This window comes from Symphalangus syndactylus, chromosome 22 (genome assembly GCF_028878055.3).
Source record: "Symphalangus syndactylus isolate Jambi chromosome 22, NHGRI_mSymSyn1-v2.1_pri, whole genome shotgun sequence".
Taxonomy (NCBI): Eukaryota; Metazoa; Chordata; class Mammalia; order Primates; family Hylobatidae; genus Symphalangus; species Symphalangus syndactylus.
The window spans coordinates 75,808,334-75,820,635 of record NC_072444.2 but is presented as its reverse complement, the minus strand read 5'-3'; the positions used below and the strand labels follow the sequence as shown (position 1 = coordinate 75,820,635).

The window sequence follows — 12,302 nt, the reverse complement described above, 5'->3', positions numbered from 1 at the left end:
CCGGGGCTGCCCTTGGTCCTCCATGCGTATGACAGGCAGGGAGGCGAGGCCCACATTCTCCTTCAGAGACAGGCACTGGAGCCAGAGGCTCCTGGGTCTGCCCCATTTCCTGGGCACCTGAGCAGACCTATTCCACTCCGGGCTCAGTTTTCCCCTCTGTGAAGTGGGTGATGGTGACCCCGGGACCAGCAGGCTTTGCCAGGAAGGCGTGGGTGCCGAGGAGTCCCAGACTGAGTGCTGTCCATCAAGGATCCGGCCGGGACCAAGAGCATCCCAGGAAGGATGGAGGCCACCGTGGAAGGAGGCACTGCAGGGGCAGCCCCTGACCCCAGGAGGGTCTCTGTGTGCTGAGCTCTCCCAGGCTGGGGCCACAGGAGGGACGTGGCGGGGCAGAGACGCCCCAGGCAGGTCCTTCAGCACCTGAGCTCGGGGGGCCCACCTGGTACCTCCACACGCCTGCCCTGGGGGAAGCCACAGAGCCAGCCCCTTTAGTGGCAGCCAGGCCGGTCTCAGGACGTCCCCCACCTGGAAGGCAAGATCCACCCAGCGCTGGGGCCCCAATCCCGGCCTCTATGGGACTCTCGCGTATCTGAAATTCAGACTGAATGGGGCCTGTCTGGCAAACCCTGGTAGAACCAGCCTATGTTCAGGCTGTTGGCCCCGGAGCTGGGGGGTGGACCCCGGGATGTCCCAACAGGCTATGCCCAGGGGAAGGGTATGGTCACCGTTTGGCTGGCAGGTGGCTCTGGGCCGGCCTTGGGACACCCAGCCTGTGGGGAGCCCTGGGCTTGGCTGCGCAGACATAGAGGGTGTCGACACAGACCTCCCTGTCAGGACCAAGGGTCTCACAGGGGAAGCATGGGGCTTCCTGGAGGGGGGGTGGGCGCCTCAGCTCCTGAAGACAAGCAGCACTGCAGTGGCAAAAACAGAAACGTTGACCGGGCACAGTCGCTCACGCCTGTAATCCCAGCACTTTGGGAGGCCGAGGCAGGCGAATCACGAGGTCAGGAGTTCGAGACCAGCCTGACCAACGTGGTGAAACCCTGTCTCTACTAAAAATACAAAAAAATTAGCCGGGCATGGTGGCATGTGCCTGTAATCCCAGCTACTCAGGAGGCTGAGACAGGAGAATCGCTTGAACTGGGAGGCAGAGGTTGCAGTGAGCCGAGTTCGCGCCACTGCACTCCAGCCTGGGTGACGGAGCGAGATTCCGTCTCAAACAAACAAACAAAAGGAAATGTCGAGCCGCACAGTGGCGCGTGTGCTGGTGGCGGCGTGGTCGGCAGTGTGACAGTGGCACGTGTACTGGTGGCGTGGTCGGCAACGTGACAGTGGCGCGTGTGCTGGTGGCGTGGTCGGCAGTGTGACAGTGGTGCGTGTGCTGGTGGCGGCGTGGTCGGCAGTGTGACAGTGGCGTGTGTGGCATGGTTGGCAGTGTGACAGTGGCGCGTGTGCTGGTGGCGGCGTGGTCGGCAGTGTGACAGTGGCGTGTGTGGCATGGTTGGCAGTGTGACAGTGGCGCGTGTGCTGGTGGCGGCGTGGTCGGCAGTGTGACAGTGGCGTGTGTGGCATGGTTGGCAGTGTGACAGTGGCGCGTGTGCTGGTGGCGGCATGGTCGGCAGTGTGACAGTGGTGTGTGTGGCATGGTTGGCAGTGTGACAGTGGCGCGTGTGCTGGTGGTGCCATGGTCAGCAGTGTGACAGTGGCGCGTGTGCTGGTGGCGGCATGGTCGGCAGTGTGACAGTGGCACGTGTGCTGGTGGCGGCGTGGTCGGCAGTGTGACAGTGGCACGTGTGCTGGCGGCGTGGTCGGCAGTGTGACAGTGGCGCGTGTGCTGGTGGCGGCGTGGTCGGCAGTGTGACAGTGGCGCGTGTGCTGGTGGCGCCGTGGTCGGCAGTGTGATGGGACACTTGGTGTCTGAGACGGCCCTGGCCCCCGTCCCAGCACTGACCATGCACGTGAGCAGCAGGCGGCCCCTCACCGAGAAGAGAGGATAAGCCGTGGCACGTTGCCACTTGTGCCACGTGAAGCGGCGCCCCAAGGCCAGGACGCGGTGGCCGGGACACACGGGTGCACGGCAGGCCTCACACTCCCGGGTGGGGCCGCATGGGCAGGGCTGCTGCTACGGAGGCTGCTGGACCTGCTGAACCCGCTGCAACGACGAGAAGGGGAAGGAGGGATGGGGGCTTGGCTGCATCCGCTCACCTATTTCTGAGGAAGAGCAGGGACCGAGTGCTGGCTTCACTATTCTCCTCTCAGACATTTGAAATATGACACTGAAAACTTGAAGGGCAGAGAGAACGGGGTCCCGGCGCCAGGTGGGGCCATGCGACGCCTCGCCCAGTGTGACTGGTGAGCCCCTCTGGGGCGCTGGAGGGTGAGGAACATTCCAGGGCAGGGGCTGTGGAAAGTCCCTCCCAGCTGTTGTCGGGGCTCCTGGGTGGGGTGGAGGACTCAGGCCCCGCCCTCCCAGTCCCGCAGGGGACCCTCGGGTCCCCACCTTACACCGGCCCAGGGGACCCCGAGGCCTACGTGGGGAGGAAACGCTGACCCTGTCCCGCCCCGCTTCATGGAGGCCCAGCCGACGTGAGGGATGCCAAGTGCAGGGTGATGAGTGACGGCTGAGCTTCCCCTCAAAGCACTAAGACAATAAACAACCCCAGCCCCAACCCCGACCGCTCGCCCAACTCACGAGACCTCTCACCCCATCTCACCCAGGAAGAAACAACCCAGCGAGATGACAGGGCTTCTCCATGGGGTACAGCCAGGGCCCCCCAAGTTAGGCAGTCCAAATGCCTCATCCTCAAGTGTGAACAAGCCTAGCTTAGCGAAAACAGAGTGAGCAGGTGTCAAATCTCCTTCAACTCATGCCCATGGGCGTGGGCAGGGGTGTGGGGCGTGGGGAGGGAAGGGGGGCTGAGGGAGACCCAAACCCCAGAGGTGCCACCTTCTCGACCGGGCAGACCTGGGTGCCCCCATTTCTCACAGCTGCACTCAGGCTGCTGGCCAGGTGCACAGGCACGTCCCATGGGGCTTGCTGGGAAATGCCAGGGCTTGGCACTGATGGGACAGGTCACTGTCTACGCCTCATTTCCAAGTGTTTCTTTGTTGCTATTTTAAAAAACTATGATAAAATACACGTACAGAAAATTCACCGTCAGCTATGTTTAAGTGCACAGTTCAGGGGCACAGGCACATTCACGGCGCTGCGCAGCCACCACTGTCACCTCCAAAGTCTCCTCATCTTCCCAGGCTGAAGCTCCGCTTGGGTTAAACACCCACTCCGAGTCCCTCCCCAGTCCTTCTCCTTCCTGGTCTGTGGGTGTGAGGGCTCTGGGGACCTCGAGTGAGTGGGGAGTGGTGGATTTGTCCTGATTTATCCACGCACCTGCCAATGGGTCCTTTTCAAGGGTCCCAGAGAACTCTGGCAGCGGGCAGCCCGCGAGCCCAGCTTCCTCACGCGTGGATTTCGGGAGATGCCTCTGTGGACATCTACCCCATGGTGCCCAGATGTCATGGGAGAAGCAGACACCCTGAACCCCATAGTTCACGACGTGGCTGAGCTGCTCCCCGGACGTCTGTCCTCAGCAGTGGGGGGATGCTGACCCTGGCCCTTGTACCCCCTGCCTCTAGGTCTCTAGGGAAGGACCCTCCTGGGGTGGGCGGGCTGCTCTTGGCCCCAGATCTGCTTCTGGGTCTGAGGCTGGCCTTCAGCCATGCCGCACGTGCCTCCCATTACCCTCCTAAGTCCAGGCAAAACAAAACCACACAGTCCCCGAGCCATCTGCAAACCTCCCACAGCAAGCTCGGAGGGTGAGGCCCCCCCACAGCAAGCTCGGAGGGTGAGGCCCCCCCGCCACAGCAAGCTTGGAAGGTGAGGCCCCCCCACAGCAAGCTCCGAGGGTAAGGCCCCCCCACAGCAAGCTCGGAGGGTGAGGCCCCCCCACAGCAAGCTCGGAGGGTGAGGCCATCTGAGCCCCGGGCTGGCCCGGCTTAGGAGACCAGGCTTTACCCACGGATGTGCCGTTTAATAGAACCCAAGCGACCCAAGGGAGCTGCCAGGCCACCCCTCACCCACACCCGCAAGGCACACACATGCAGGGCCTGGGGGCCGCGTCCAGTGCGGTGGGGGTCCTGGTTCAGATGTCCTGAAGCTCCTCCCTTGGAGTGGGCAGCCCCCATCAGGAAACTTCTGGAACCCAGAGGCTGGAAGCCCACCTCACTCTGGGACCTGGGCCCTCCCTGTGATTGCTGGGGCTCCCTCAGAGCGGGGGTCTTCTTCCCACCTTCGATGGTGAGGGGGAAGGAGGTAAGACGGTGGGGGGGCTGGGTGGGCTCACCGGGCTTCAGAGGGCGGCAGGACTTGGACAGCTCAGCCCAGCGCCCAGCTGTCTCTCTGGGCAGGTCTCACGAATGCCCCGAGGCAGGCCCATCACTGGTCAAATTCCCCCCCCCCCTTACCTGGACCCAGTCCCTTGTGAAATCTAAGCAAAGTCCTAGGGTGTCTGAGGTCAGAGTGCATCGGGTAGCTGCTGCTGCATAACAAGCGGGGGAGGGGGATGGCCCATGGCTCTGGACTGCTGGGCCACAGGGGTGATGAGGTGAGGCTTGGAGGAGTCTGTAGGATCCTAACTTTGATGACTATTCAGGGTTTGAGGCTGCGCTCAGCTTTATCACCTGTGAAACCCACGCAGCCAGCAGGGGTACGAGTGGTTCTGAGGTCCCAGTGGGCGGGGCAGGGGGATGGCAGCTGGAGCGCGTGGACAGCGCCCCTTCCTGGGAGCCACTGGAGGGCGCACGGCGCACGGCACCCAGCCAGGGCGTGACTGTGACTGGAGCAAGAGCCGAGGGGCTGGACGGACGGCAGGTGGCGCCACCTGATCTGTGCAGGGACAGGCAGGGACAGGCAGGCATAGAAAGAGCCCAGCTGGAGGCAGCCGGTGCTCCAGGGAGGAGTGGGGAGCGGACAGCGCCGGCCCAGGCTGGAAGGTCAGCTTGAGGCTCTGGGATGTAAACACTGGGCACCGACTCATCCAGAAATAAATGCCAGGTGCGGTGGGAGGCCGGGGCGGGAGGATCGCTTGAGCTCAAGAGTTTGGGACCAGCCTGGGCAACATAGTGACGCCCCCACTTCTACAGAAAATACAACAATTAGCCAGGTATAGTGGTAGCAACTGTGTTCCCAGCTACTCAGGAGGCTGAGGGCGGAGAATCCCCCTTGAGCCCAGCCCAGGGGGATGGAGGTTGCAGCGAGCAGAGCTCATGCCACCGCACTCCAGCCTGGACAGAGCAGGACCCTGTCTCTAAAAAATGCCACTGTCTTGGGGGCTCGGAGGGAGGGAAGGGCTCTGAAGGGTGACTCAGCGGCCAAACCTGTGTCATTCTTGGTGGAGGTGAGCAAACGGCGCGTGGTGTGAGCTGTTTCTCAGACATCGATCCTGCAAGAAACTGCTCAGAGGCCGCTTCCTCAGAGGGCTGGGTGGGCTGGGGCAGGGGACGGTGTCCGGAAGCCTCTCAGTGCTGTGAGGGGTCTCCAACCCGCTCTGACGAGTGTTCACGCCATGTTGGGGAGGCCCCTTTGGCCTGGAAAGCCGGGGTCTCCACAGGTCTGCTCACCCCCACAGGCAATGTGATTCTGACTTCCAAACAATGCTCCTTTATTTTTAAAAATTACTTTTATTTTTATTTATTTTTTGAGACAGAGTCTCGCTGTCACCCAGGCTGGAGTGCAATGGCACGATCTCGGCTCACTGCAACCTCTGCCTCCCGTGTTCAAGCGATTCTCCTGACTCAGCCTCCCGAGTAGCTGGGATTACTACAGGCGCCCACCACCACACCCAGCTAATTCTTGTATTTTTAGTAGAGATGGGGTTTCACCAGGTTGGTCAGGCTGGTCTCGAACTCCTGACCTCGTGATCCGCCCACCTCGGCCCCCCAAAGTGTTGGGACTACAGTGCTCACTGCACTAAATTTGTTTTAGATGCCGGCTCTTGCTCTGTGGTGTAATCACTGTGCACTGCAGCCTCGACCTCCCAAGCTCAAGCCATCCTCCCACCTCAGCCTCCCGAGTAGCTGTGACTACAGACACATGCCACCATCCCCGGATTTTTTATTTTTTGTTGGGGGGCAGTTTAGCCATGTTGCCCAGGCTGGTCTCAAACTCCTGAGCTCAAGCCATCCTCCGGCCTCCGCCTCCCAAAGTGCTGAGATTGCAGGTGTGAGCCGCTGCACCTGGCATGAGTTATCAGTGTATGGTTTGGTGTTTCTGACACCCGCACACACTTGCATACCTACTGCAGGGAACATTTCTCCCTGAGCTCAGCCCAGATGTGCTTTGTCACAGCCCACCGCTTATGGCCTTGGACACATGTAAAGGGAACAGCACGCATGCCCACGCTAAGTTTGGCCCCTCACTTGGCACAAATCTCGATCCGCTGCCTGGCTTGCTGCGGGTCAGCAACTGCCCTCTCCACTGAGAGGAAAGCTTGCCCAGGGACAGACGTGAAGGATGGACATGAGGGTCGTCTCCAGGCTGAGGTGGGGCTTCCTTAGCTGGAGGCTTCCTGGCTCAGGAGTCCCACACAAGCGCTAGCCGAGACAGGGGCTCACAGCCCGTTCTCTGGCACACACAGCCCCAGCACAGGTGGCCCCATGTGGTTGGCCCCTGGGGTTGCATGGGCGGGTGCCCTCACTGACCTGCACGGGGTAGGGAGACCCCAGGGCATTGCGTGGTTCTCTGAGCTGCATTCCAGACGACATCTCTGCACCAAACTTTGGCATCTTAAGCCAGAGAGCCCTGAGGAACTTGGCACCTTACGATCCACAGAGGTGGGAACCCTTGACAGGAGAGCACTCCCCAGCCGGTGTCAGGGGAGCATCTGTGCTGTCGAAGGGAGGCCCAGGTCTTCAAGACCTCTTCCCACTAATGGTCGGTGAGGACTCAGCAGTACCCACCGTGTTCCCTTTCTCACTTGGCTGCTGGGAAGCTCAGAGCTCTGGTTCCGGATCCATCAGCCCTGCCTTCTGGAGGCTGCTGCCCTTTCTTTGCATTTTGCAGGTCTCCCTCTGCTGTTTGTTGGTGTTTAAGGTGCCTCTCAGCATAGGGGCCACCGAGTACCCCGACTGCTGGGCTGACCACGGACCCTTCCGAGCAACTTCCCTGCAAAGCTGTGCTGCCAGGAGCCGGATCACAGGCACCGCCTTGCAGATCTGAAGGTTCGTGCTGTGCAACGTGCCTTCCTGTTTGTGAGTTCACCTGACCTGCACCAGGAGGGGTTGGGGACTCCTTGCCTGCTGCCGGCAAGGCCCGCCCTGGGCCAGTGGGGTGCACACAGCAGGGCCTGTGTCGTGGGTTGTCAGAATCTTGGCCACAACAGTGCGGGGGACGGGGCTGGGTGCTGGCGAAGGAAGAGCAAACAGCCTCATCGCCTTCCCACAGCTTGGTGGGTGCAAAGAAGACCTGAGGACGTGGTCCTTAGGGTCTCCGCCGGCCCCAAGTCTCAATGTCCACATAGAGACAGCCTGAGCGGTCAGCCAGACCTGCCCAGACCACATCTTAGCCCAGCCCTGGGGTCTTAAGGGAGCTAAGAAGGAAGTCACAGTAGACGTCTGTGGGTCACAGTGAGGCCAGTCACCGCTCTGAGGTACAGGCCCCAAGGGCCACGGCTGAGGAGGCCAAGCCAGGCCAGCAGTGGCCACGGGAAGCCCGAGGCCCTCCCCAGGATGACAGCCCGGAGCCTGTGACTCTCTGCTCTCATGGGCATGAGGCCGTGCTCCCGCCTCCCAGCTTGCATGCAGCTCTGTGGGTCGGCGGCAGCCAAGGCAGGCAGCCTGACCTCAGCCTCAGCAGCTCTGTTGGGGGGCGGGACACTCAGGGCCTGAGCCAGCGTCCCAAGGCTGCCAGGTGGCGGCTGCAGCTACTTTTCTGCTCCACCGTCAGCTGGGGGAGCACTGAGACGGCAGCACGAACCCCCAACCTGGGCTGGGCAGGAGGCAGCTCCGGGGCAGCAGCACCTGGGTGTCTGCTCTGCGGAGGCCCAGGCGGGAGCCGCTGGCCTCAGCCCTTCCCGGGGCCCATCCTGGAACAGACTTGGCCTTGCAGTGGTGCACGGACCTCCTCGCCATGGCCACCCGGCCCTCCCCGGCAGTTGCCCAGAGCTCTGTGGTCACCACGGCCTTCCCGATGCCCTGCGGCACCTCACATCACTTGGGGGCAGGGACCACGTGCTGCTGGGAACAGGAAGTGTGTGGCTTGATTCTGTGCGGCCTAAGCGTGTTTCCTGCCAGGGTCAGTCACTGCCAGCGCTGGGAAACGGCTGGCCTGAACGCAAGCAATCAGCCAGTGCCCACTGCCAGGAACGCCACACACGGAGCACCCCCAATGCCATCCTGGGGTGGCCATCACTAAAGACGGGGTCGCGGCCTGGCATGCGCTGGCATGGGGGACATGAATTCTGCAGTCCACAGGCAGGGGACGCACCACACAGAGCAGGACCCACGGCCACTGGTGGGTTGGGTTTTATTTCAAATGCAGCCACAGAGACGGTATCCGACTCCACAAGCCCCCAGCAGGGGCTCCCCATGACCTGCTATGACGCTGTGTGGGGTCAAAGGAAAACAGGCCACAGCCAGGCCCCTCGATGGACGCAGGCAGGGGACCAGGAATGAGGCCCACGCAGGGGGATGGGGAATCAGGCGGAAGGTGCAGGTTTGCAGCTGGTGGGAGGAGCCAGCGTGGCCCAATCTCTAAAATATTCCTGGTAGAAAAATAGACATTTCCCTCCAAAGCAGATTCCTGGGGCTCGAGGGCCCCTCCAAGGCCAGGGGTCCGGGTGATTCCAGAGCGTCCACATTCTGCGCTGAAGGCACTGAACCTGCCATCACTGTCACAGCCGTCACCGGCCAAGGAGGGTCTGGAGGACAGAAGGGGCCCTTGCGAGGCTCTGGTGCTGGTGATCCCGGCCCACGCCACCAGAGGAGCTGAAAGCCCTTGCTCGGCCGCTGCCCTGCTGGTGATCCCGGCCCCCACCGCCGGAGGAGCTGCACCCCGTGTGGTCTGAGGCCGCCCTGCGCTGGGCAGTGGCCCCGCCCTGCACTGAACCCGCTAGGAGAGCAGCTGCAGCACCTGCCGGATGCGCTGGGCCCTCCCCAGCAGGGAGGGATCGGAGCCCTCCTCGTCCAGCTCCCGCATCAGAGCTTCTGCCTTCTGCACCGTCAGCTCTCGGGCCCGGCCCTGCAGCCCCTCCAGGTAGGCCAGCAGGGTGGAGAAGTGCTCATCGGGAACCTGGACGGGGAAGAGACGGAGTAGGTGAGGGGCGGGGCAGGGAGGGGCCACTGAGCAGCGGGAGACAAGACGCTGCAGCCAAGGACACCCGGGCCTCAGGCTTCCATCCTCCCACTGCGGCCCGAGGGTGTGGGCAGCCTGGCCACAGACCCTGCCCAGACACTGGAAGAAGAAACGCCTGTTAGAGGCAGACAAAACACTGAATTATCCTGGGTAAAACAGAAGCCACGTGGGGAGAAGAACATTTCAGAAACATCGTAAAAATCCTCAGAAAAATGAGAAAATATGACACAAATTAAACAGGGGTAGGCCGTGATAAAAGGTGCATTCGGAACAAAAAGCCGCATATGCTCTGGCACTTGGCACGCTCGCCTTTCTGCTCAGGGCGGCAGTGGCCAGGTGGCATCTCTTGGTGGCCTGACCCTTCTCTGCTGGTGGTGGGGGCACCTCTGCGTGGGCTCTCTGGCCACCTGCCAATCTGCTCTGCAGACAAGTTTCCTTGGGTCCCTGCGGCAGCGGCTCTCAACACTGGGCCCTTTTCATTATTGAGTTAGCCGAGTTCTAATTGCACGTGGGACTTGCAAACTTCTCCCATTCTGTAGCAACAATTTCACTTTCTGGCCAGTCCTGTATGCAGCGCAAAGTCTTAGATTCTTTCTTTCTTTTGAGCCGGTCTTGCTCTCTCGTCCAGGCTGCAGTGCAGTGGTGCGATCTCCACCTCCCAGGTTCAAGCAATTCTCCTGCCTCAGCCTCCCAAGTAGCTGGGATTATAGGCAAGCATTACCACACCTAGCTAATTTTTGTATTTTTAGTAGAGATGGGGTTTTGCCATGTTGGCCAGGCTGGTCTCGAACTCTTGACCTCAAGTGATCCACCGGCCTCAGACTCCCAAAGTGCTTGGGATTACAGGTGTGAGCCACTGTGCCTGGCTACACAGTCTTAGATCCCGATGAAGGCACTTTCTCGACTTTTTCCTTTGTCACTTGTGCTTCTAGAGTCACATTTAAGAAACCATTGCGTCACCCAAGGTCATGAAATGGACTCTTAGGTTTTCATCTAAGAGTTTTGGTTTTAGCTTCTAAATGTAAGTCTTTGATCCATTTTGAGTTAATTTTTGCATATGGTGTGAAGCTGGGGGCCGCATGCATTAAGTATCAGCATGTTTGTAAATATGTACAGTTACAATACATGTGAAATAAAAATGTATAACTAAAATGCACACTTGTGTGCTTGTAAATATGTCTAACTATGATTGTGTAAGATACTTTGCGTGTGTGTGTACATACATATAAATGGCTAACCAAGGATTTGCCTAACCAAGGATTATTTTTCTGCATAAAAAGTTTTGTATAAAGTTTACTTTGGGTAATAGTAACATATAAATAAAACCACGTAAACTTTGGTTAAAAACAAAACAAAACAAAACAAAACGTGGAAACCCAGTTGTCCCTGGCTCTGTTAAGAGGTTTTCTCCACGTGGAACGGGCTTGGCCAGCATGCTGGAATCAGCTGCGCCAGGAGTGAGGGTTTCCAGCTCCCCAGGCTGTTCCAGTCACTTCTACTTCCAGCCTTGTGCCCGCCCCAGTGTCGCGATTACCGGAGCTTGCAATAGGGCTTACGATCGGCTTGCAATAGGGCTTACAATGTGTATGTCCCCTGACTCTGAGGAGAGAGAGTGGCTTGAGCCCAGGAGGTCGAGGCTGCAGTGAACTGTGGTCGTGTCACTGCACTCCAGCCTGGGCGGGACCCTGTCTCAAAAAACGCCCACAAAAAACCAACAATAAAACAATGAAAGCAAGCGGCTGCAGGCTATGCCTGGAATGTCCCAGGGCTGTGAGTGGGGCCGGTGGGCCTGCCCCGCCCTGAGAGTCTGCAAACACAGGCAGGAGAAAACCGCCCCCTGCCCCCAGCGCACGCGCAGAGCACGCAAAGCCTGGCCTCTAGTAACGTGGGCGCAGGAGAGCCGGCGAGGCAGGAGCGCTGCCCACCGCATGCAGCTCAGCAGAACCATGGGCTCCTCCAGCCTCACAGGACAACGGGCAGCTCCAGCCCACTGCCCAGCAGCCGGGTTTAGTTCAGAATTCTGTCTCGTTTCATCCTGTGAAACCCCATCTCACATCCTGCTCCTGAAAAGGGCAGCTGCCCACACACGCACGTGTAGACACACGTCACGCGCACACACGCACGTGTAGGCACACGTAACGCGCGCACACGCACGTGTAGACACACGTCACGCGCGCACACGCACGTGTAGACACACGTCACACGCACACATGCACACGGGCAGGTGGCCTCCCTAAGGTCACCCTGTGTTGGTTTCCGCCCTGAAGACCGGCGGCAGGGCTCCTGGAGGAGGCAACGCTGCTCATCTCTTAGAACAAAGGCACCCGGAGACCCGCCCTGCAGTGGGCCCTGAGGGCGGCCCTTTCAGACTGTGGCTTCTGCTGTCAGGGCCCCAGTGTGCACAGGCCTTGGCCCCCGGGAGACGTGCCTGCCCCGCCGTGCACAGACCTCAGCCCCCAGGAGATGTGCCCACCCCGCCACGCACACACCTTGTCACTGTCATACATGTGGAGCAGGAGCCACGTCTGCCTCGTCTTCTGAAACCTCCAGTTCTTGTGCTTTTGGGCCCATCTAGGGAAAGGAAGACAAACGTCTCAGGGTGCTGGGCAAAAGGCTCCCGGGCACCTGTCTGCCCTGACAGATCAGGGACCTCATCTTAGGAGAGGGAGCCCCACCAGGTGCTAAACACCAAGGCCTCATGTGAAGGGGGTTTTTGGAGCCCCTCCCCTGCCCGAGGAGAGGAGCCACAACCCCACGCCCTGCTGCCGCCTGCCCAGGAAGCATGTGGATGCCACTCTTACCTTGGCCACCCCGGGGCTCACGACTGACCCCAAGTCCCCGTGGGCTCCCCCACCCCATGGGTCACACGGATTTTACAGAGGAGGAAGGAAGAAGTTGAGTTTCTCTGGGAGGAGAGGGAGCGACTTAATTGATGATGTATTTTCTATATGAAAAT

The 12,302-nt window shown here is 60.2% G+C and overlaps 1 protein-coding gene across 10 annotated transcripts in view; it reads right to left on the bottom strand.

Moving 5' to 3' along the window:
• Positions 1 to 12,302, bottom strand: part of C22H7orf50 (chromosome 22 C7orf50 homolog) — a 145,113-nt gene that overhangs the window by 10,558 nt on the left and 122,253 nt on the right. For 4 of the 10 annotated variants that reach the window (XM_063631108.1, XM_055260885.2, XM_055260884.2 and 1 more), the window contains exons 4-5: positions 11,836 to 11,917; positions 8,486 to 9,283 (exon numbers count right to left, since the gene is read on the bottom strand). In XM_063631108.1, the coding sequence (XP_063487178.1) occupies positions 9,104 to 9,283; positions 11,836 to 11,917 (262 nt within the window). In that variant the 3' untranslated portion in view covers positions 8,486 to 9,103. Of the gene's footprint in view, positions 1 to 8,485; positions 9,284 to 11,831; positions 11,918 to 12,302 lie in introns of those variants that run through there. The other 6 variants (XM_063631109.1, XM_063631107.1, XM_063631110.1 and 3 more) reach the window with 4 other exon arrangements.